Here is a 24,035-nt window from a genome sequence, read left to right as displayed (position 1 = left end):
GCCAACAGTTAATTTTGACGATGCGTGAAGTTATGTAAAGTCCATTCAAAAAACCACCACCTGTTGCTTTAGGTTGGTAAAATTTAAAAAACCCTAGGTAGATATTTTTTCATACTATGTTGGTAACCATAAATTATGACATTTATTTGATTCAAAATAAAATTCAATTGCTTTGAATGCCATTCATATTGTTTTATTAGCAGCACGTTTCATTTATTTATTGATTCTTATTATTTTTACTTAAACATGCCCAGAAAAACAAGACATTTAATAAACACTTAACGTCAAAATTACAATTCTCACCAAATTTTACACTAAACAGCGTTGCCAATAGTAATTATCGAGGAAAATGCGACGTTGGTGGTTTTTTGATTTTTGAATGGAGCTCGGGTTTAGTGACAGCACTGAGGCTGCCACATGTCACAAAATTCGCTCATAAATAAAGTAATAGCCAACGAAGATTTATTCAGTTGAGCTGTTTTGTCAGGTTTTAGAGACAAGAAAAGGACTTCCGATCATTTTGGCAATCATTTACGAGAGCGTGGGTCGCCGACTGGGACTGCTTTTCGAACCGATCGATTTCCCTGCACACTTTTTGCTCCGGTTTTGCGAAAATGACGGTCCGCGCACGAAAAAATATTACATAGATACCTTCAACGGGAATATTATGCAGAAGATGGCTTGTCCATAAAGGACTAGGACCAAAGGAATGTCTTTTTTCGGGTGGCGACTGCGGCCAAAGTAGTTAAACGCACTGCAAACAATCTGGAATTGTCGACGAACGGAAGGGTCACCCATCTTAGGTCTATACTTGAACTGTTGAAACTAATCAGTCCTCAAGATTTGTCATTGTCAGCGTTGGTCAATCTGGCTAAGCTGTACATGTTACACAGAATAAACACCAAATCGCTGGAGGATTATTTAGCAACTCAGGTATTTTATTGTATTCAAGCTTTGGTAAGCCTTAAGGCTCTTTGGATCGCCTTTATTTCTGTTTTTTTGGTATAAGATTTACTTACATCTGAATTTTTTCAAACTTGAAAATTATTGACATAACCTCAAACCTGATCTACAATAGAAAAACGAAACGAAAGGTTTTACGAGGGTGGTACAGTCTGTCCTTTGAGGGAATTTTGACATTGATAATTGTTTTAGAAAAAATAGACTATGTAATTCCAGTATCAAGCTTTCCTTCAAATTAAAAAAATGTGGAAAAAATTATTCCCTAAGCGTTATTTTACAAAAAAGAATTCGTACAAAAAAAACCTTAACAGTAATTTATCTCGTGATTTACGAGCCTTAAGGCTGTTTGGATTGTCTTTATTTCTTATCTTTTGGTATAAGATTATACACCTGAATTTTTTGACTTTTGGAAATTATTGACATAACCTCAAAACAGATCTACAATACCAAAACGAAGCGAAAAAAAATGTGTAAAAAATGATTTCCTAAGCGTTATTTTACAAAAAAGAATTCGTACCAAAAAAAAAGCAACTTATCTCGTGCTTTACGAATCGGCTGGACATTTTGATGTGCTTTTAGACGTTCAGCGCCCCCGAACAAGCGCGCAACATCTTGCACATGATCCAAGGCTTCGCGAAGCACTACGTCGACTCGCCCTTCGACGTACCCGCTACTCAGCGAAGCCCCGACCTGAATTTTGCCGTGAGGATGATCAGCCCCAACGGCGACAAGGGCGTCACCTACAGCTGGAACGTGGGATGCTCGGGAGTTTCGGCGTCGACCGAATGCCTCGAGGCGCCTCACAGCGTCACTTTCCATTCAAAGTCGGGTCCTACCGCTACGTCGCACAGGTACGGATTCGTTCGGCACGTGCACTCTCTAACGCCGTACTTACAGAAGCGCTGGTGCCGACCACTGAAGTCGGCGCTTTGCACTCGAACAAAGACCTCGGCCGGCACTTCTCGCACTTCTTTAACAACCACTTCGTGCCGAACGCAGAAAAATAGAGGGAGTTCCCGGCGGACAAAAGGGTTCTTCATAAGTTTTATTATGAAACGCAACTCGCCCACTACAGACCATGATTTGTGTAATCGTAGCGTTTTTTAAATTTTATTTAAAAATTTTGTTAACTCAATAATATAATATCTAAAAATATTATAAAAATAATTTTATACAACAAATCCAAACCTTGTAAGTATTTGTTTGCTTAAAATACCCGTGCCTTATTGTTGTCGTGCGCTTCACAATTTACTCTTTGGTTTGTTGAAGTCGGGGGCGTCAGACACGATGATTTCGCGCCACCAATCCGGCCGCGACGCGTTTCCGTTGTTATGGAAAATTGCCGTTCGCAGATTCTCGTACAGCTGGAACGAAAAACGATCAAAACGACTTCGCTCGAGTCCACATCGACTCACCTTCCCGTCAGACTTTCCCAGCACGGAGTTCACGACGTAGTCAGGTGGCGCCATCGCATCGATTATCGCCAAAAGATTGTCTTTAATCGAGAGACATACTTGCAAGACCCCTTCTTTGACCAGATGAGAAAATCTCGGGGTGTTGGTGAATCCGCCTTGGTAGAAGTAAGACAAGTGCTTCTCGATGTTCGACAAACCGTAGAGAATTCCCAGTTGTTTGAGAACATCCTGGATTTTGCTTTCCGTCTTGACCACTTCCTTGCAGTAAAATTTAAAAGCGTTGTATTCCGCGAATACTCTGGTCAGCACTGAAGCCAAGAAAACCTGAGATTCGTTCCTAGCTTCCGTTTTGCATTTGCCCTTCTGCATTAAATACTCCTGTTTGTTGTACGTCTCTTGCACTAAGTAGGTGATCAGCCATTGATAGCACGAGTGGACGACTGAAATAAAATTTTCACAGTTGGTTTCATCGCTTTTAGAAAAGTTACGACAAATCTGGTGCTTTGTCGACGATTTGAGAACGTTTTCTCGATATTTTAATAACGACTGCACTGCTCGAAAAAGGAATCACTTTTTCTATGGTCAGAACGGTATAGATGTGGGTTGGGGAGTTGTCGTAAAGTTGGCACTATCAGGAAAAGTAACTAGACCCGTTTATAAGGTATTTCGAATTTATGATAGATTTTTCATTGACGTACAGTTCAAGCGACCTTGAGTTTGACAATCCACATCTAAAACGTTTTTATCATACTGGAAAATTTCTATTATGTATTACTGTATTACCTCTTTTCTGCCGCCGCCACTTAACATCATCCCAACTTCACAACAACTCTACCAACCAACACCCTCAACAACGTAACAGGTACTCACAATCGAAACTAAACAAATCTTGAACGTCGCTCCCCGTAAACTTCGTCTCCAGTATCTCTTTGTAGCGTTTCAAGAAGGCGCAAGTCCCCAGCGGCGAACACGGATCCTCCTCGTACTTGCACAACTTCTCCCACTGTCTTAGAAGCCAGTTGCTGGCCTGCTGACCCAAGACGTTGTTGTCCCCCTCGTAAGTGACGCAGGGATCGACCGCCCCTCGCAGATCCCCGAAACGCGCAGACTTCAAGAAGCCGTGTCCTCCGCAGGCCTCTCTGCACTCTTGCACGGCGTCGCGCGCTGTCCAAGTGATCAGGGGCTTGGCGCTCGACACCACAGCGTGGATTTCTGCCACGACACTCGTCTGCAAAACGAACACAACAATCTAATCTAGACTTTTACAAAATTTTAGTCGTCTTACAAAGTCTTCGATTTGTGTGGTCGACGTAGACTTCTCCACCGCCGACAGGTACTCATCCGTGAAGACCATCACGAAGATTTTCAAGACCGCGGCAGCAGAAACGTAGGGGAAGAGACGCCATTGCTGCAACGTGACCATTACCAACTGTACAAATCAGTTTGCAGGGGACTTACATGAAGTTGGTATTCAATGATGGGAAGCTCGTCTGGTTCGTCAGGTTTGGAAGCGAATTGCTTCCGAAGAGCGGCATACCTGACAGCTATCGTGACGGCGCACACCAGATTGTTCGAAGATTCTTGCATGATGCCCACTCGTCCTGTCGACAGGTTTTCCAACGCGGCCCCTAGGATTTTTCCGGGCTCAGAAAAACTGCTCTTGTACTCTCCATCGGGAGTGACGTCGGCTGTGCGGTTCAGCAGATTTTCACGCGGTATTCTGTAGTTGTTAAACATGATAATCCTGCAACCAGAGAGATAGAGAAGACTTGACCCACTACGAACTAACGAACCCGTTGTCGATGCCGTGCAGGCCGATCTTCTCCCCCATGTCTCCCACTACCAGTCCAGGATAGGGCTTCAGCGTCTTGGGGTCTCTGATCGGCACCACGAACGCGTGGAGACCGTAGCATTGGCCGTTGGTGTAGAGCTGCGCGAACAGCAGCGCTATCGTGCAAGTTTTGCCCAAGTTGCCCACCTAGTGGAAATCTCGCCGTTAAAAATGTCATTGAAAAAAAGATTCCGTGGGACTAAAAATGCTAAAAATTCAGATGCGGCCATATAAATTTGGAAATACACTTAAAAGAATAGTAGACTATAATACGAGTCTTATAAGAAGCAGTTTGTAGCACCCACATGAAGCACATTTTTAAGTGAAAATGAACAATTTTCAAATTTGGGGAATTTTGTTGTGGTTGGCAACAACTGTCATAGATACAAATTAAAAATGAGCGAAAATGGCATTTCCCTTCCTTGGCAAGAAAATCGAAACAGGAATTTTTAATGAAAGATTTTAGGTTGGCGGCACTAAATGTCAATGTCACATAGTGTTTTTGTACTATTTTTTAAGTGTGAAATATTGATGTTGGACAAATTTGTATCCTTTATATCCTTTATCGCAAATTGTACATTGTGTATAACAGTAGAGGCCGACGCCTCTGCCCCTAAACCGTGCTTGCACTTGCAAAATGACATTTTCTGGTCTTCTGATACAAATAACTATTGTTTTTTACCTACCTAGACGGCCACAAACATTGTTTCTAAAATCTGGTAAAATACAGAAAGTGACATGGACTATCCATCCATGTTAACAACTGGAAAAAATTGAATAGTGTCGTTTTGCAAGAGCGATATTTTGCCGAATTTGAATGACCAGGCCAGCTTTTAGCATTCTATGGCCTACGGAGTTAAATGTGTCTGGCGCTCTACTAACCCAACACTTGGCCGCCTCGAAGTCCGGAGTGTTGATGACGAACTCTTGAGTGGTCTTGTCGTAGGTGGCGGTGGTGCGCATCTGCTTGGTGTTGCTCCCGTGAGCCACCTCGGTTAAAGCCAAACACGCCAGAATCTGCGAATTCCACAATCTACAGTAGGTATTGAAAAGTACAACGGCCGGTAAAAAATGTTTCACCTTCCCGCTCCAAGCGGCGTCCAGAAAGTGCTGATGTCTCTCTGTACCCAGTGTTGTCAGAGTGTTTTTGAACAGTCCTATGCCGACGGCATGTTTCACTGAAACATCCGGGAAAGTCACCGCTAGAGCTTCATTAATTGTCATCATGTATCTAGTCTGGAAATGGTAATTTAAAAATATTACGTGAGTACTCTTTTGGACACGGACCAGACTACATCTCTGCCGAATCAAACAGTCCAACAAATATCTTTGTAATCTTTATTTAGTTGTTTAGACGGGCACTCTTACCTTTCTCTTGTACGGCAGTTTCGCCATCTCGGGCGTTATGAAACTGTACTGACAGTACTTCCGCAACTGCAAAGCGGATCTTCTCTTCATCTCTTCGGCGGACAGCTCTACCGGAAGCCTCCGAAATGTGGGATCGTTCCCCAGTGTTTCCCACACGTGCATCTGAAATAAATTCGTTAGTTACGGTTATTTTTACAGGCTGATTCTCACCTTGACTCTTAGCAAGTCGGGATCTTCGAAAAATAACTTCATCTGTTTCCAGTCGAATGTAGCACGTTTGCGGTAGTCATCCAGGGGACCGGCGGATGGGTCTTTGATAAAACTGGTGTCTAGAGGCTCCATTTTTAGCATCGGTATCAACTAAAACAATAGTTCCTTTTTTTGACTTAAATATTTTAAATTAACATTGATAATGATTCACTATCGTCACAAACATTTACTGCGGATCGTTAAAACGGAAACAATAACGAATTCGTTTTAATGTTTGTTGATAGTTGAATGATAATAATTTCTTATCGCTTTGTTTTAAAAAGGGATTAGCTACTGTTTGTAAATACGGGTTGATCCCGGTGATCAAGAAAGAGTGTTTCCGTTGGTAATACTGAATTTTATTTTTAAATGGTACAACTGGAGTAACTTCCGGTTGTTGACGGCTTGACACTGGCGGACGCATCATTGACAAGTAATATTTGACATTTCAAATTAAATTCAACATGCTGGTGAATCTGTTCAAGAGCCTAAAAAGAAGAGTTAATTTATGTTTAGAGCAAAATGGGCACTTCGAGCATTTCCTTTAGTTAATTTCTAGATCATTGTTCTGTGTTTCCTTTCTGTACTTCCGGTTATGTGACAAATTTAGCCAACAGGGTCACAAAAAAATCACCATAGTTTTATTGCCGACTCACTCACGCGGTAGGTTTGTATCAGGTATTTTTTTTTCCTAAACATAATCCACCCACAATCGAGTTCGAAATGTCAATTGTTACCTAATAAATAAGTATTTATTATTTGATAATACATATTTGGTATTTTTCACGAGTAATTTACGGATGTTTTGAGTTAGACTAATTTTTTTTACCTGAGATCACAGTCTAACATTTTTATTAAGTAAAAAACATATTTAATTGAAATCATCGTTTTAACGTAGGTAGATCTTATTCACATATCAAAGATCCACCAACACAATAATTTATATCGAAAGTACATGCAGAAAGGCTTCAATTTTGATCCAGAGAAGAATGAGATTTATGTTATTTTTTTTTGAATTCATATAAATACACATCGTATTAAGGGATTCTAAATTTTTTTGTTAAGCAAATATATTTCATTTCATGGTATTATATTGAATTTAAATTTTTCTACAGCATAAAATATGCATCTATGCATCAATTTGACAAAATTAAACTGTCGTTTCAGTTGTGCCGACTTGTATAGTCGTCGGTCACTATACAGGATTGTAGGAATATTTATTGTAAATCTATCTAAGATAAGGCCGCGCTGAGATATGACATTTGGTGGGGGTGTGCATAGATGGAAAATAGTCGGACGAGTCCATCCTTCGCAAAATAGGGGTGTTCAACATTTGTTGTTTTTTAACAATCAGCTGATTGTAACTGTGACCGCTATTCTCTACTGTGACTGGTTTTGTCACGCCATTGGAATATTTTATCCGTGCAGATTTCCCCCACCAAATGTCATATCTCAGACCGACCTTACTCTAACAGACAATTGCGGCCAAAAAAATTTCGTCCATAACTGTCATTCCACTCATGTATGCTGTAAAACAGCCTTTAGAAACTAATAACCTCACTTCACATGTCTCAATCAAATTGTGTCTATAGTCGTTTTCAATGACATCCGTGCTGTCAATATGACAGTATGTTGACATCACTTGTTGGAGCGCGTTCATAAATACTCTGGGTAGGTATAAAGGTTACCCTTGGGTCACCCAAACGCCGTTCACAAATTAAAATTGGGGGAATAATCACACTACCCCAGATCGTTCACAAATGTTTCGAGTGACACAAGGAGTGTGCCCAGTTACCGATGTCTAGCGGTGCGGGAGAAATTACCCATACGTCAGATTTGACGTCTGTCAAATATCTGGCGGCAGTGAAGCGGCGGCTGCGTGAAAAAAATATGTTCTAAGGTGTTTTTATACATTTTTTAATTATGTTTTCAATAATGGGGACAAAATTTTCGAAACTGGAATGGCTGACTGCAGTGCATTTGAAATTATCTGTTGGTTAACCCCGGTGCAATCCGTTCGACATATCCAATTCTTAAAGGTATTCCTTGTGCAACCACACTTATATTCTCTTCTTCCCCTTCCTGTATTGAATCCGGTGATAACAAATTTACAAGGAAAAAACGTTTTTTTGCAGAACAAATTGCCCCAGAAACAATTAATTTTCTTTTTCTTTCGTCAAATTGCATTTTTAATCTGTTGATCTTCATTTAAGCAGATGGTTAAATAAATGACAATTAAATGTGAGTTGACAATGTTGACATTTACAAAAACAAAAAACACGCGTTTACCCGATTCCGTTCATAATGCCGGAGTGACACTGCAGTCACGTGATATTCCCCACACTCTACCTTCGCCCATATTTTATGAACGCGCTCCTGCTGTTTCAATTTAGTAATTTTGAATTTTCTAATTTGGCAATTTACCTTGACGCAGCAAATTGATAAATTCAAATTATTATCTACTTATCATTTTCGGCAAATCAAAGAAAATATGTATGTAGTCTGATTCGAATTCCGATGATTACTTAGTTTAACCATGTTGAAGATTGGGTTCTTGTTTGTTGTTGATGTTTCACGAAATATAAATTTTCTTTTACCATAACCTCAATTTCTAGTTTGACATTTTTTTTAACTAGAATTTGCTTATATTCTGAATACTAGTTATGAATTTGTGTACAATTTGCACCAACATATTAAAAATAACACTGACAGCACGGATGTCATTGAATACGACTTTATGTTTTTATGGGTGGCAGTAATAAATTTCAAATTTTCAATTTTTGTTAAACGACAGGAAAAGGGTGGACGAAATTTTTTGGCCGGAATAGTACATAAAATTCATTCACGTTGGAACCGTTGGATTTTCTTTTTAGATTTTCCCTGTCATATTATTGCAAACCTGCTCCTCCTTTCCTAGTAATTTTCACATTATCCTGTTAGAGCGTTTTGACGTCTTTAATTTTGAATGTTAATGTTAGTTTAGGTTGACGTGTGAAATAAAGTCACAGATTTTTTTATAAAATTCTATTCCTATCCTATTCTTCGTTATTTTTACCATGGTGGAAAGAAGAAAAAAAGGTTTTATTAACAGCTAATTTGATAATTGCGTTAATTAAATGTAGCCAAGAACTGAAAAATGCCTATTGTATTCCGACCCAACCTCTACAGTCTAGGTACGCATGACTTGATCAGCCAGTATTGGCGAGCGACATATAATCGTGTCGAAATTACGTTTTTCATGTTTCATGTTCATGTGTGTAACTAGAATTTTCAAAAGTAATTTTGAATGCCCAAGGTTGGTTACTATCAATATCAGTTGAGAGATTCTTTGCGCAAGTCCAACTAAATATGCGTATGCCACCGGAAACCAAAACTGATTGTGAAACGAAATAACATCTATTAGTTAGCGAGAAATTAGCCATTTGCAACCGTTACAAGAAATTTGCTGCCTTACATCTTTTGTTTGTCACCAGAAACCTGAACCTAACCAAATTTATGGCAACCTAGTAACGAATATTCCGAAATCCAAGGGAGTAATTTGTTTTTGATACGATAGTTAAAATATTATTAAAGTAAAAATCACACTGCCAAAAAATTAAATAATTTGACGAGGAAAATCCAATGTTAATGAACTTAATATAAAGGAATTGTCTAAATAGGATATAAATGAATAAATAATTATACTAAGGACAACGTAACATTTTATCTGCCCCGCCCATTACGTTTTCTTAGTTACCAATCAAATAGGTTGTTAAGACGATCTGATTTACACAGAAAAAACAGTTCTGACATTCGAATTGTCTTAATGATTTTATTTTTTTAAACCTAAAACAATAATTGTGGACTTGACAGCAAAATTCTAACCTTAAGTTTTTTATGTGGCAAATGTGATGAAAAATTATACAGATTGAATCTGGCTTTGATGTCATTGGTCAATTTATGTGGGCGGAGCTGATAAAAAGTTATAACGGCAATAAAACATTATAGGATATCAAAGACAAATGCATTCTTCAGGGTCATTATAAATTATTGTACCATCGTAGTAGGCGTTGGTGGCTTAGTTGAATGTGCCGCAAGCTTCATAACATGAGTGAGACTAGTATCGCCGATAGGTAGCGCTGCTGGCGGTAGTGGAAATCTGTCCAACGTTGCGAGGCTGACGGCACATCCAAAATTTGTGTGGGTTTTCAACGCAAACTACGATGGTACAATAATTTATAATGACCCTGTATTACAAAATTAACATTACAAACATTACAAAAAGTTTGTAAAGATAATAGAACCTAATTTATTTTTAACCAATACCGTAAATTTCCGAAACTCCAATCAATAACTGTCAGCCAATTTGATTCGAGATTATTTTTTATTTTATTAAATTGTGTATGATCTCAGGGTTTTTATTGGGAAAGAAATTTTCAAGTACGCATTGAATAGTTTTTTTTTCAAATTTTTTTAAGATTATGTTTGGCAAATTGAACAAAATATATTGCCGTTATTCGGTTCGAAATTTGAAGTTGTGTTTCTATTCGACTGACAACAACAATAATGAAAATTGTTGTAAACGTTGAACCGATATGTATTTGACATTGATATTTTCGAGAATTGTTAAAAATGTCATTTTCCGACCAAGAGATGCAAGTGATGATTTTCCAAACCTTTTCAAGCAGCAATGACGTATTTTCCAACCTCATGTAGGTTAAAAATAGGCAGATTACAATAATAACCGCTTTGAAATCGACAATTTTATTTAAAAATTCAACTTATTCCAACTGAATTGTTTTTTCATATCACTAATTGTTCTATAGCAACACCGTTTTGAAAACCTTATCAGAATAAATAATTATGTATTTGAATATGCATAATGATTGATTAGCTTGCATTTATGTTATGTAAACTACTAATAATGAATTACAACTTCTATTTTAAACTCCTTAAGCTTGTTTGACACGATACTAAATTTTTGAGAAAATTTACTAGTAAATGAGAGAGGACCAATGAACGATCAGGATCTGACAAAGACAGACTATGATCCTGATCGTTCATTGGTCCTGTCGAGGGTCTCTCTCATTTTCTAACAAATTTACTACGAAATTTTGCATCGTGTCAAACAAGCTTTAGAAACAATTTTTCAAATTCATGCAAATAAGTATGATATTAAAAAATACGTCGTTATGAGAGTCAGCGATGAAATGTTTTGTGATTCAAATTTTTTAGGAACTAATCATCAGAACATCAACTTACTTTTTTGCACTACGTACAAAATGGGTATGAGAAAAATTCCCAAGAGTTCGTTACACACTTAACTGCTTTTTAACTAAATTTTAAATGAGCTGGATTAATTTTAAAATTGCTACGTTAAATCAACAATTCCACAAAACGTAATATGTACACGATTTATTTAGCTTCCTGACGTTAAAAAATTAATACTTATTGGTATTATATTTTGTTCTGCGCTTTGTCTTTCACACTGACACGATTTTTGCCATCTGTCGCAATACTTCCGACTTGCTTCAGACTTTAGTTGGAATTTTTACAAAGAAAACACGCTTCGTATTTCGCTTTAACCATCACGTGGCAAAACAAACGCTGATTATTAATCGTAGGTGTCTTGTATCTTCAACGTTATCAAATATCGTTTTTATAGCGGACATTACTCCCACAAAATGACTCCCCCTGTTACCTTCTAAAAAAACCCTTGCAATATTGTTTATTAACTTTTCCAACTGCATCAACAAGTCTTAACTCACAAAAAGAATAAGGGACCACTAGGTTTGTGGAGAGGAGGGTCTTAAATTGAGATGCTCACAGAGGCTGTTTTTATGGAAGATTGTTAAACTTTCGGTTGTTATTGACATCTTAATTGATCATAATGGAGGAAAGAATTTAAATTCCAGACAATTTAGCAACGTTGCTAGCTGTTCAGAATAAAATGTAAAATGTAACGAGAGTTAAAAAAAACTTGTGGTCACGTGTCTTGGTGCTTCTTTTTGTATTTGTTAACGGATGGCGCAGCATCATCAGCTGTCAAATTATGGATGTTAAACGTCATTCATTCAAGAAACAAGCAGTTGTGTGAACAAGAAACTTCTTTTTAGGTCAAATAACACGAGTTTTCATGGTTTGACAATACCTATCAAATAATTTTAAAAAATGTCATTGAATTTTGACGTTAATTCTAACCTATCTCTCGTAAGAAGGTTTCACACTATGGAAAAATTGTAAAAATGTGTCAGTTTTATTGTGACAGTTCCCGTTTATTTGCAACCAACTATGTATAATGATTTATTATAATATTACAATGATGATTTAGCTGAGATTATGTACCTGAAAGAAATATTCAAGCATTATCATCTAAAAGACGAGCAAAAAAAGAGAGAACGCCACGCCCTGTTTCTGTAAAATGTTTTGGACGCTCGTTATTTAATAGTAGTTTATTCAACTCGTTCGTGTGTAAATTGGGCCTTTTTTGGCATGAGTGGGCCAATTTACACACAAACGAGTTGAATACAACGTTTTTTTGTTCGACGAGCGTCTTAAAGACTCCAAATCGCTTAAAATTTTTAAAATTAGCTTGACGTTTCGTTTTGACAAGCTGTGACATTTATCAAAATCCGTTCACACAGGAGAAAATTCTCAAATTCTAACAGTGTCGAACAAAAAAATATTTTTACACATTTTTGCAAATTATAAACTGAAACGTATTGACCAAAACGCCAAAAAAACATATTAGTCGGTAAATATTGTCTAACATGTTTTTAATTACATAATTGAATTTTCTTGTAAAACAAGTAGTCACGTGATTTGAAAGTCCTAGAATCATCTTATTCTCCGAAGCAGACATATCGAAATCTTGTCAAGATGCTAATGTGTTCCTGCACTTAATTTTTTAAGAGGAATTTAAAACACAGACTTTGTGATCTAAAATGCAAGAAAAAGAACCGGTTTTGTTGCCACCCAGTATATCCCTCGCAGCTAGTTTTGAAAATGTTTAGCTCCCTGTGCAACGAAAAATTATCTTTGCAAGATAAATTGCATAAACTGGGTCTGGAACCATAATAATTATCTTGTTGACTTTTCGTTGTGACGTCAATATGTGCGATTCGCAAAAGCGGTGGGTGCTAAGAGAAACTTATCGGGATCGATGTGTTTATCAATAATGCCAAAACCGGCGTACGAACACCATTTCAACAAAACTCCGGATTTGCTTGTTTTGAAGGACATTCCAGGCGTTTTCACGCAATCTTCAAGTCCACGTAAAACCAACAAGAATTGCATTTACAACAATTTCAGTTGGTAGTTTTGTACACTAAAAAAAATCAAACTGAATCAACAGCAGAACTTTGAGATGTGTACTTTGGTTTCTTATTCAAATCAAATTGTTAACAAACGAAAAGGGGTCTGAATTTAAGAGGGGAGTGCCGCAGGGGTCTGCACGAGGCTCATCTGTATTTGTCACGTTCAAATTTGCATTAGGTAGGTACATACATCGCACACGAGTTACCTTCAAACATTAAAAGTTTTACACAACGATTCTGAACAATCTGAGATTTGAAGAATACACATGAGTGAGGTCACAATTCACAAAAATTCGTTACCACTCCTAATAAAATTTCTCTCTGGGCCTGTATTTCTGTACAAGACGACAGTGGAAATTTTAGGTATCGTTAGAAGTAAAATGAGGAGAAAACAGAAAATTGCTTTTAAGATATACAGGGTCATTATAAATTTGTCTCATCCCAGTAGGCGTTGGTGACGTAGTTGAATATGCCGCAAGCTTCATAACCTGAGTGAGACTAGTATCGCCAATAGGTGGCACTACCGGCGGTAATGGAAATCTGGCCACTAGTTTGTCTAATGTTGCGAGGGTAGCGGCACATTCAAAATTTGTGTGGGTATTCAACGCCAACTACGATGGGACAATCATTTATAATGACCCTGTACATACTTTAACCATGACCCAAATTTGGACATTATCTTATCTAACCGTTTGCCTTATCTAGATCGAGAAAAATATGGTTTTTTCGTATTCAACCGTCAATTCGAGTATTTTGTAATTTTATTCGATTATCATGGCAGTGTAAGTGAAAAAAATATGTATTCTTTGTTGAGGCTGGTGTTGTAATAACTTACCAATGTTACAACATACAGGGTGTTATTGAAATGGGCGGACAAATTTTAACCACGAGCTACTGGCTTCATGTAGAACTCGGAAAAAATATTTAAAACATTCTATGTCAAAAAATAAAATGACATTTATTTTTTGAGCTACAATTTTTTTTAATTGCTTTTAGGCTTCTACGTTGTCAAACAACCTCGTAGGTAAAATTTCGACACATTTTAAAAATACACCCTTGTATATCATGTTTTATAAAATGTACGCCAATGCGAAGTAACCTATAGGAAATATTCTTTAAAACAAGGAAACCGCATTAGTGTACGTTTTATAAAATATGATATACAGGGTGTATTTTTAAAATGTGCCGAAATTTTACCTACAAGGTTGTTTGACAACGTAGAAGACTAAAAAAGCAATAAAAAAAAAGTAGCTCAAAAAATAAATGTCATTTTATTTTTTGACAGAATTTTTTAAACATTTTTTCCGAGTTCTACATCAAGCCAGTAGCTCCTGATCAAAATATCTGCACAACTTTCAAAATCACCCTGTATTTACTTTTTAAATTTTATTTTCAAATATTTTTGAGTTATTCGTTACAAAAAACATTGTATTTCCCGCAAAAGTTAGGTAATTTTCCGGACACGGAATCTTGGCCACATTTTGTAGACATTAAAAAAAAAATGATGTAAACCAGTAATTAGTGTCATTAATAAATGACAATTATTAAAAATCACTTTGACGTTTTTCTTGTGACATCAAAAAAGCAGGGAAATGGCATTATCGAGTCAAAAGTTGGGTTATATTTAATAAAGGCCAGTTCACACATATTTGTCAGCTAAATGTCAGTCGTGTCCAAGATTCCGTGTCCGGAATATTACTTAACTTTTGCGGGAAGAAATTTCCCGCGTTCGCACTAATGCAGCACAACCGGAGTTGTGTGTTTGTTTGTGTCACAAAAATGGTAATCTTATGTCAAAAGATGAAAAAATGATCACTCCTTTAATTAATTATAAAACGTAAAAGCACGGAAAACAAAGTTAATTTATAGATAGTGAGATTGTTACGTTGACATAATGTATCAAAATAAGTGCTTTTTCATCCCTCGTGTAATGATTGACCTCGCTGCGCTCATGTAATACTTAATTCGGGATGAAAAAAGTACCTTCTCATATAATATACCGTGCGATCAACAATGATTTAGATCAAAGGCGTTGAAATCTTGGGCATGTCGACAAGGATGGACGTATTTCTGGTTGCATATACCCGTTTCAATTTAAATTTGGAAATTTTTGCAAAAACTCGGCCAAACAGGCAATAGCGCTGTATGTCCATTCTTCGTTATTGAAAACACCATTACGAAAGTGAGATTAATCTTTTATGTTCTAAAGTAAAAACCATTTTTGCGTTAAAATTTGATTCTTAGTGATAGTATAGTTGTTTGACGTTTATTATAACTGAGTTAGCAAAGATATGAAAAATCTGACATTGTCAAAGTCGTAGCCGCTCCTTATTTAATAATTGTTATTTGCATCATACTACTTGACAAACATTTTATGGGGGTAAGAAAAAAGCAGCATCTTCTCTAGACTTCCAAAGTGCAGACTGATCAAAAAGAAAACAAATCAGGGCAGGCGTTGCAAATTATCGGTCACGTCGTAGCAGAATCATATGCAAATAAGCGTTCGATGCATCGGTGCAGACAATTTGTGGTGTCAAAGGCTACTTTATGATAAATCATGAATTTCGAACGTTTTGCATTTTATTTCTCATAATGGAGTAATTTCATAAAATAAACAAGAGCAACATTTTACATTCGTAAGAATGGATCATTTACCACCTTTATTGCCAAACGTGACGCCACTGGTAAGCAGAGTTTACGGTGAACTTAAAATTATTAATAAAAACTTACCAATTGTTGATTGCTACGTTCATTCCGCGAAAACAATAGTTTTCAACACAATAAATTCTGAATCATTCATAAAAGAAAAATGTATTTATTATTATTCCTACGCATTAATACATAAGCAAAATTTATTAATATTATATTTATGTATTTCTCTGGAATTGTTTTGTGGATGTGTTGTAATTAGTAATAGTACAATATGTTTCGTGTTTGAAAAATACACCGACTTGTGCTTTACAAACAATTTTTTACTCCTTGAATAATAATTTTTTTTCTGTCCAATATATTGATTTCCCCAATAATTCCTTATTTACATGTCCGAGGATGACCCATCCCCATCACTTACGACGACTGAAATTTATAACAGAGTTGTGGTTTTCTGCAGGTAACGTAAATACATAGTCAAAACGCCAAATGTGGACTGAAAACATTAGAGTTTACATCTCCTAAAAATTTTGTTGCAGCCTTCGGATTAGTGTTTACAGCTTAGATAGAATTTAACATAATGCCCAATAAATTTACAAGGGATATAAATACAGGGCCAAAAATGTTTTCTGTTGTTTTATTTTAACACATTTTTTTGGATATATCCATACCTCTTCAAAAAGAATTTCGAGAGCTGTACTTTTGTCAATTTCCTTTTTAATCTTAGAGCCAATATTTACAAATACTTAAGTCTATTCTTTTGATTAAAATCAACGTCAAGTGTAAATATATGAATCATTTATTACCACCTCGTTGTTAGCATTCCTTGCACGCAGTGCCAACAGTTTTGAAATATAAATTTTTTGTTCGACACTGTCAAAATTTGAGAATTTTCCCCTGGTTGAATGGATTTTGATAAATGTCACAACTTGCCAAAATGAAACGTCAAGTTAATTTTAAAGATTTTAGGCAATTTGGACCATTTAAGGGGCTTGTCGAACAAAAAAACGTTGTATTCAACTCGTTCGTGTGTAAATTGGGCTCTTTTTGGCACTCAATTTACACACGAACTCGTTAAATAAACTAATATCCATTTACTAAACTCCCGCATTGTCAAAGTGTTTGCAAGTTGCCGCACTGCCGTTCTGAGACTAGTAATTTTTACTTTAACGTTGGCGCAAAAATTTGAAATTTCAAATTTGAAGTTAAGTTTAATAAATTCGCTTTTTTCATTCAAAGTACATATTACCTACTTACATGAAGTGACTGAACAAGAAGAAGATATAAAACGTAAAAGAACCCCGTTACGGCCAGAGAGAAGCAAGGTATTGTTAATTATTATTGTTTGGAAAGAAGAGAATTAACTCCGTTAACATAACCAAACTTTCTCTGTTAACGTTTTTATAACTAGATTTTGTGTACAGGCCACTGAAAAGGTATGTCACCATATAATTGATTTCATATAAATGTTCATCAAGTGAGCTGTGCATTTGTAAAAGCACCTTTAATTTAGTTACACTACAAAAGTCACGTTTATGAAGGTAATGATCATGAACAATAAATCTTTACTTGGTAAAAATACAAAGACAAAAACAAATAAGAATTACTTTAATTGAATCAGTAAAAAGACGTAACATTGCTTGTGAAATCAGCAATGTTAAAATGGACAAAAACTGAAAAATTCGTCAAATCGGGTTCGCGCAGAGCAAGCAACTTTGAAAGTCAAAGTCAGTAGCTTTAGCTTTAATACCAACAGAAAATCAGATTTTCATGGCTTGCTTAGATGCACATTTATATGAAATTGAGTATAGGTACCATGCGGCCAAAAAATTTTAGCCATCAATTTCTGTCACTTCAAAAAAAATGTGTAAGCCATACTTTATTGTCGTTATGATTACCGTCTTCCTAGGACTTCCTAGGACCTAGGAATTAACATAACAAGAGACGGAACGATAGATAAAACCATCAAAGAAAGGTGTACACAAGGCAGAAAAGCGATCTCAGTATTGAACAGCGTATTGTGGGACCAAGGCATCTCAAAAGATAACAAAAAGAGAATATACAATACCATCATAAAGAGCATAGTGACATACAGCAGTGAGATATGGCCGCTAAAGGAAAGATCAGAGAACATGCTCCTCACAACAGAAATGGATTTCTGGAGAAGATCAGCAGGAAGATCAAGAAGAGAACGAATAAGAAATGAGAGAATTAGAGACATCATGAAGGTTAACACCACAATAGTGGAAGACATTAGAACTAACCAACTGAGATGGTATGGGCACGTGGTACGAATGGAAAAGGAGAGACTTCCAAAACAAGTACTATTATGGACACCACAGGGTAGAAGAAGAAAAGGAAGGCCAAGACGAAGCTGGACAGAAGGTATACGAGAGGAGTTGAGACAAAGAGGACTCAACGAAGAACAATGTAATGACAGAAGACAGTGGAAAATGGATATCGGAAGACGCCGTAGAACGTTGTAAACCGAATATATATATATGATTACCGTCTTGATTATGATTGGTATTTTTTGGGGGGGTAAATTTCAAAAAATTATTTTTTCATTTTCTACTACATAGACGTTTACCTCAGGTTATCTATGTATGTATTTTGTTCATTCATGTCGGATTTTTGGAATATCTGAGCTTTAAACAGTTTAAATTGATTGTCAAAATAACAATATGCATGTCAAAATGAGAAGAATCGAAAGTGGGGTTACGGTTCCTAAAGGTTTTATACTTTACATGAATGTCGAGATAGTGACGGCGAAAATTTTTTGCCCGCCATTGTACACTCCAAAAAAAAATAAAAAATTTGACACTGACAATGCGGGATTTTTATAAACGGATAGTACTATTATACAATATTTTAACTTTTGTTGGTGTGCAAACAAATCATTATTAAATCGTAATGATACATTGCGCCCGAGGCTCTGCAAATATAATCTTGTCAAAAATAAATTACTCCCTATGATTTAGGGATATTCGTTACTAGGTTGCCATAAATTTGGTTAGGTTGGAGACTAAAGTGACATGCATATAACCAACATAATGTGATTTAGCAATGCTCAATTCAACGTTTACGGTGTTTACCTACCCGCATGTCACTATTTACAAAACATAATTACAAAGCCAAAAAATAAAATTATTTGATCTTGAAATAATAATATGTTTATTTCCAACACCCAAAAACAGGAAAATAAGGTAAAAAGAAAAAGATAATGTCTGGATACCCTAGACAGGAAAAATAAATACCGACTTATAATGTAATAAAAACAAATAATAATAATAAAAAAAAACAAAACAAATGTAACAGTGGCCATTAATAATAATTAATCAAACAAGTAAGGCAGTAAACAGTACAAATGTCCAGATATCATGTGAAATGAATTGGTTACAAATAAGTCTGTCAGCGCAGTTATCATTGGCATTTTTTTTACACATTAAATAAATAGGAAATAGGAAAAAAGATATCGATATCGTAACCGTAAGGATGTTTTTTCGTTTCACAATCAATTTTGGTTTCTGGGGGCATATTTAGTTGAACTTAATCTCTCAATTCATAGTAACCAACCTTAAGCATTCAAAATTACTTTTGAAAATTCTAGTTACACGCAACATGAAAAACGTTATTTCCCTAAAAGTTCGAATTCTAGGGAGTAATTTATTTTTGACACGAGAGTAGGTACTGTGTCGCACATGCACGTTCATGGAAGTTCACCCCTAAAACAGCCTAAATATGTCCCAACACTGGCTGTGACATACATATTATTTAAATTTTTTAGATGACCTGACTTTCATGTCATTGAATGAAGTTAACTTCACCTTTATAACTGTCTCGCAGATAATAATTTGTATATTAAAGGAATGTGATGTTAATTAAAAGCGAGATAATTAAAACGTTCATAAAAATAACGATCTGTTTTAGATAATTTTTTAATTATTAAATTTCTTCTAATAAACGGTTTAATATGTGTGTTTTGTAACGATTTCTTTATCATTTTCTTAGTTACAACTTACGTACAAGTTACTGCCAATTAATGTTCCAGTTGTAAGTGTTATTGACTAGTAAAAAATTTTACTGAACCAGTTAATTTAAGTAAAATTTAAATAAATACGTCTAAGAAGTTTTATTCTATTTCGCATCAACATTATAATCATAATGAACAAACACATAAAAAATAAAAGTCAACTCGTAATTTGAGTCGTCCAAGTATAATTTATTAAAAGAACATATGTAATTACTAATTAATAGTTATTTATGTGACGCGCTTAGTAAGTTAATCTTTACGGGCGCGCTGGCTTTTGTGGAACGAGTGACGTAAGAAACGAGTCTCCATAAGGCAGTAAGCCCAGTAAAGATTAATTGCTAAGCGAGTTGCATACAAACTTTTACTTCCACCTTCAGCCTTTAAATTTCGTTTTTTAATTGTTATTTATGTTTATAAAAATATTGTAATGAAAGGCGGTGGGGCAATTATACCTACGTCGTCATGGTGTTGAGATAAACAACAAAAATACTATCAGAAGTTTTGTGAAAATTGTTGGAAAAAGAAAGAATAGCTTTAATGCCCGATGAAGACTTTGAAGGCGATTTTCTTGAAGTGCAAGAAAATAACCACGGAATTACCAACGCTGCAAATGCGGTTCTCTACCTTTACTGATTCGATCCAAGAGCGGTATGAAAATGACTTTCGAAAACGGATCAAAATGCATTATTAACGCATGTAATTGCAACAAGTGATAGTTAAATTTGTTTGTGTTTGTAAAAAACTTTTTCAAAAAACATCTAATTATAGTAAAAATAATGTAAGAAGTCCTGTGTCAAATTTGACAGGGGCGCTAATATTTCTATATGTACACTCAAAACAAGAATTTTAATTTTATAGTAAATTGATATAGGTTTTCCTCTACAAACGGAATGTCTTAGGCCCAGTTATATAAAGCGATGTCAAGTTCTTGTTAAAGTTAACATTACGTCAAGCAATCTGACTGGGAGATATTTAACACTGGATTCAGCCAATCAAATGGGCGGATTTCCGACTTGACGCGTTGTTAACTGACATGATGTTAACTAAGCTTTATACAACCGGGCCTATGTTGAACATATACATTTTTAAACAAGACAATTTATTACGTTCCACAAAAGATTTAAATAAACCCCTCTAGAAAAAATTTGGTTAATTTCAACTATGGCAGAGGGACAAAACGTCAGTGCATTCTAACATAACCTCAAACAATAACTTTAAAAGTCGAATATTTATAGTCAAACTAAAGAACGTCTTAATTGTGGCATATTTCAGTGGATATTGGGTTTTCGTTCCCTTCAAAACAAGTTTTAGTGAAAATTGAGTAATTTTAGTTCGTATCATTTGTATAAAACTTTAGATTACTGAAATACTGAGAGATAGGTAGTTATGCACTGATTTAATAAATTGCATAACCTTAATCGTGTTATTTTAATACAAAGTCTGCATTATTAAATCGTTAAAAAAAGGTGGACTTGTGCAGATCATATTTATTTCTACTCATATGAGACATCTCCTGGTTCTACGATTTTTTTGCTTAAACGCGATAGGTAGGTAATTTCGTTTCTGTTTCCTCACGCTTGCTCGCCAGAATCCTCCATTTAGAACAAATATTTAAACTTAACAAGTATCACGTTAAAATATCAGTTTAGGGAAAGGTAGGTTAAGTTCAACTTTACAAATGACGCTACTGACACCGGTACGAAATGTCAGTGTACTCTAACATAACCTCAAAAGTCGCAAATTTTCAGTTGAAAATTCAAATTTCACTCAACGTCTCTGATTCCCTTCAAGTCATGTGAAAATTTGGCGATCTATTTGTACCTATTTTTCGTACTATATTTGGAGCTAAGTTTAGATTACTGACAGATAGTTTGATGCTGATTCGATAAATTAAATCCCCTAATTGTATCTATTGGGTGATTCAAAATGATTGTGGATAAGTATGGCTACTATGTATGAAAATGTATGTGGCAACTGTGTGGATAGCGTATAGTTGACATTTGTATGACATTTCATAAGCGTGCATTTTATTTTTTTTTGAACGTCCGTCAAAAAAGTACAAGTTTTTTCATTCGTTTGCGTTCATAAAATATGTGATTTTTGAATCGGTCAAGAAGCGTTAAAAAAGTGCCGTAGCGTGTCATTTTTTAACGCAATTTGAACGATTAATCACTGTTGGGTGGTGATATTAGCCGTTCAAATGATATAGTCGTCTTTGTATAACTACTTAAAAACTTTATTGTATGACAAAATGTTGATGTACAAGTGTTAAGTACCAAGGATAGTGGTAGACTCTGGTTTTTACCGCTATATCTCGACTTAAATAAGGGTGGGTGATTTCACCCCTCTCACAAAGAAAGTAGGCAGGACTACCTGCTACAGTACCTGTTTCTAACAATAACGTTCAAAATTACATTATTTTGTACATATACCGCCCCCCTTGAAGGCACGGACTTCAAAAATATTGGAATTAGCAAAGATCGAACATGGTTATTAGAAAAAGGATTGTTACACAATAAACATGACAAAAAACATTAAAAAATACAAACATTGAAGTCAATTGTAAAAAAAAGGGTTAATGCATAATTATAACAAATATTTACACGATACAAACATAGTCTATTCATTCGCTGGCAGAACGCACACCTTTCGCGTGGCTCTTTTGAAGATGCCATTGACAGTCTTTACGGACACTACGCGCACAACACCGTCACTTCCGGGATGAAGTTCTACGATGCGTCCCAATTTCCATTGTAGTGGCGGCGTGTTGTCCTCAACTAGAATCACCATGGAACCAACTTCCAAGGCAGGGGTGGATGGTCTGGAGCCGGAACCACGGAGCTGCTTGGAACGATTGATGTTTTGAACAAGGTACTCCCTTTGCCAGCGGTGCCAAAAGTGCTGCCTCATCTGTTCCACTCTTTGCCATTGCGTCAATCGGTTGATCCTCGTCGTCGTAAGGTCTCTTTCACTCATAGAAGTTAATGGCTCTCCGATGAGGAAGTGACCAGGGGTTATGGGATTAAGGTCATTAGGATCGTTGCTCAGGGGACACAAAGGTCTGGAGTTTAGGACTGCTTCAATTCTTGTTAACAGGGTATACAATTCTTCGTAGGAAAGCACGACTTCTCCAATTGTTCTCTTTAAATGACCTTTAATGGATTTTACGTTTATTTCCCAAATACCGCCCATGTGCGGGGATCTGGGGGGAATGAAATGCCACGAGATACCCTTATTAGCCAGATTTTCTGTAATTTGACTAAATGAAGCTGACTTTAGAAATGTTCTTAGTTCCAGTAATTCTCTATTGGCGCCAACGAAATTTGTAGCATTGTCCGAATAAAGATGGTACACATGACCACGTCTTGATATGAAGCGTTTTAGCGCATTCAAAAAGGTTTGAGTCGTTAAGTCACCAACTAGTTCTAAATGAACGGCTTTAGTTGAAAAACAGACAAAGACGCAAATATATGCCTTCACAGTACGCTTACTGCGACCACGACATTCCTTGATGTAAATAGGCCCGGCATAATCTACGCCACTGATTGAAAATGGTCTGGTTGGTTCGACACGGGATTTGGGCAAATTACCCATAATAGGATACATAACGCTTGGTTTGACTTTAAAACATTGCAGACACTGGTGCAAAATCTTGCGTACCACACTGCGTGGAGAAATTATCCAAAAATTTTGACGTAACGCGGCTAAAGTTCCCTGAACACCAGCGTGCAGTTGCTCAATGTGCACGTGTTTGACTAATGCCTTAATCAAATGGTGATCGTTTGGTAGCACGATGGGATGTTTGACATCGTAAGTTAAGGATGAGTTTTGCAACCTACCTCCCGCGCGAATTAAATTATCATTCTTGTCGAGAAAAATATTTAAGCACAGTAAACGTGATTTCTTGTTAATCGGTTTGTTTTGTTTAAGGCAAGCTAATTCATCGTTGAATGCAACTTCTTGAATTAAACGCATGATGGCCTTCATGGAATCTTTTAATTCTTCACATGTTAAAGAACTAGAGATTTGCCTTTGGTTTGGCTTCCTACAATTGTTGATGAACCGTAATACCCATGACATTACGCGTTCAGTTTTTTTGTAATTTGAAAATTTTGTAAGAAGCGGTAGTTGTCTTTCGCGAGAATGAATATTGGTCAGAGTGACAGTTCGCCGTTCTGGAATTTCAATATCCGAAAGATTTACGTTAGATACGGGCCAAGTGTCGTTGTTTT

The 24,035-nt window shown here is 36.1% G+C and overlaps 3 protein-coding genes across 4 annotated transcripts in view; 1 reads left to right on the top strand and 2 right to left on the bottom strand.

Annotated features, from left to right (window-relative positions):
• The first annotated feature begins 366 nt into the window (after window positions 1-366).
• On the top strand, window positions 367-2,161 carry LOC138126431 (uncharacterized). The gene is made up of 4 exons (XM_069042220.1): window positions 367-444; window positions 488-933; window positions 1,543-1,814; window positions 1,861-2,161. The coding sequence occupies exons 2-4, from the start codon at window positions 883-885 to the stop codon at window positions 1,880-1,882; spliced, it is 345 nt and encodes a 114-aa protein (XP_068898321.1). The 5' UTR covers window positions 367-444; window positions 488-882; the 3' UTR covers window positions 1,883-2,161.
• The window catches only part of LOC138126412 (peroxisomal acyl-coenzyme A oxidase 3-like), a 28,492-nt gene continuing 6,502 nt past the window's right edge, over window positions 2,046-24,035 (bottom strand). Inside the window, exons 1-10 of one of the 2 annotated variants that reach the window (XM_069042189.1) lie at window positions 5,788-5,937; window positions 5,578-5,739; window positions 5,290-5,445; window positions 5,092-5,226; window positions 4,172-4,356; window positions 3,837-4,122; window positions 3,664-3,786; window positions 3,249-3,606; window positions 2,379-2,818; window positions 2,046-2,327 (exon numbers count right to left, since the gene is read on the bottom strand). In XM_069042189.1, the coding sequence (XP_068898290.1) occupies window positions 2,205-2,327; window positions 2,379-2,818; window positions 3,249-3,606; window positions 3,664-3,786; window positions 3,837-4,122; window positions 4,172-4,356; window positions 5,092-5,226; window positions 5,290-5,445; window positions 5,578-5,739; window positions 5,788-5,928 (2,109 nt within the window). In that variant the 5' untranslated portion in view covers window positions 5,929-5,937 and the 3' untranslated portion in view covers window positions 2,046-2,204. Of the gene's footprint in view, window positions 2,328-2,378; window positions 2,819-3,248; window positions 3,607-3,663; window positions 3,787-3,836; window positions 4,123-4,171; window positions 4,357-5,091; window positions 5,446-5,577; window positions 5,740-5,787; window positions 5,938-24,035 lie in introns of those variants that run through there. The other variant, XM_069042188.1, reaches the window with a different exon arrangement.
• LOC138125675 (uncharacterized) lies at window positions 22,423-22,995 on the bottom strand. The gene has a single exon (XM_069041114.1). It carries the CDS (start codon window positions 22,993-22,995, stop codon window positions 22,423-22,425), a length of 573 nt encoding a protein of 190 aa, XP_068897215.1.

The sequence above is a fragment of the Tenebrio molitor genome, chromosome 3, assembly GCF_963966145.1.
Source record: "Tenebrio molitor chromosome 3, icTenMoli1.1, whole genome shotgun sequence".
NCBI classification, from domain to species: Eukaryota; Metazoa; Arthropoda; class Insecta; order Coleoptera; family Tenebrionidae; genus Tenebrio; species Tenebrio molitor.
The sequence above is the reverse complement of the archived record's forward strand: the minus strand, read 5'-3'. Positions and strand labels throughout refer to the sequence as shown.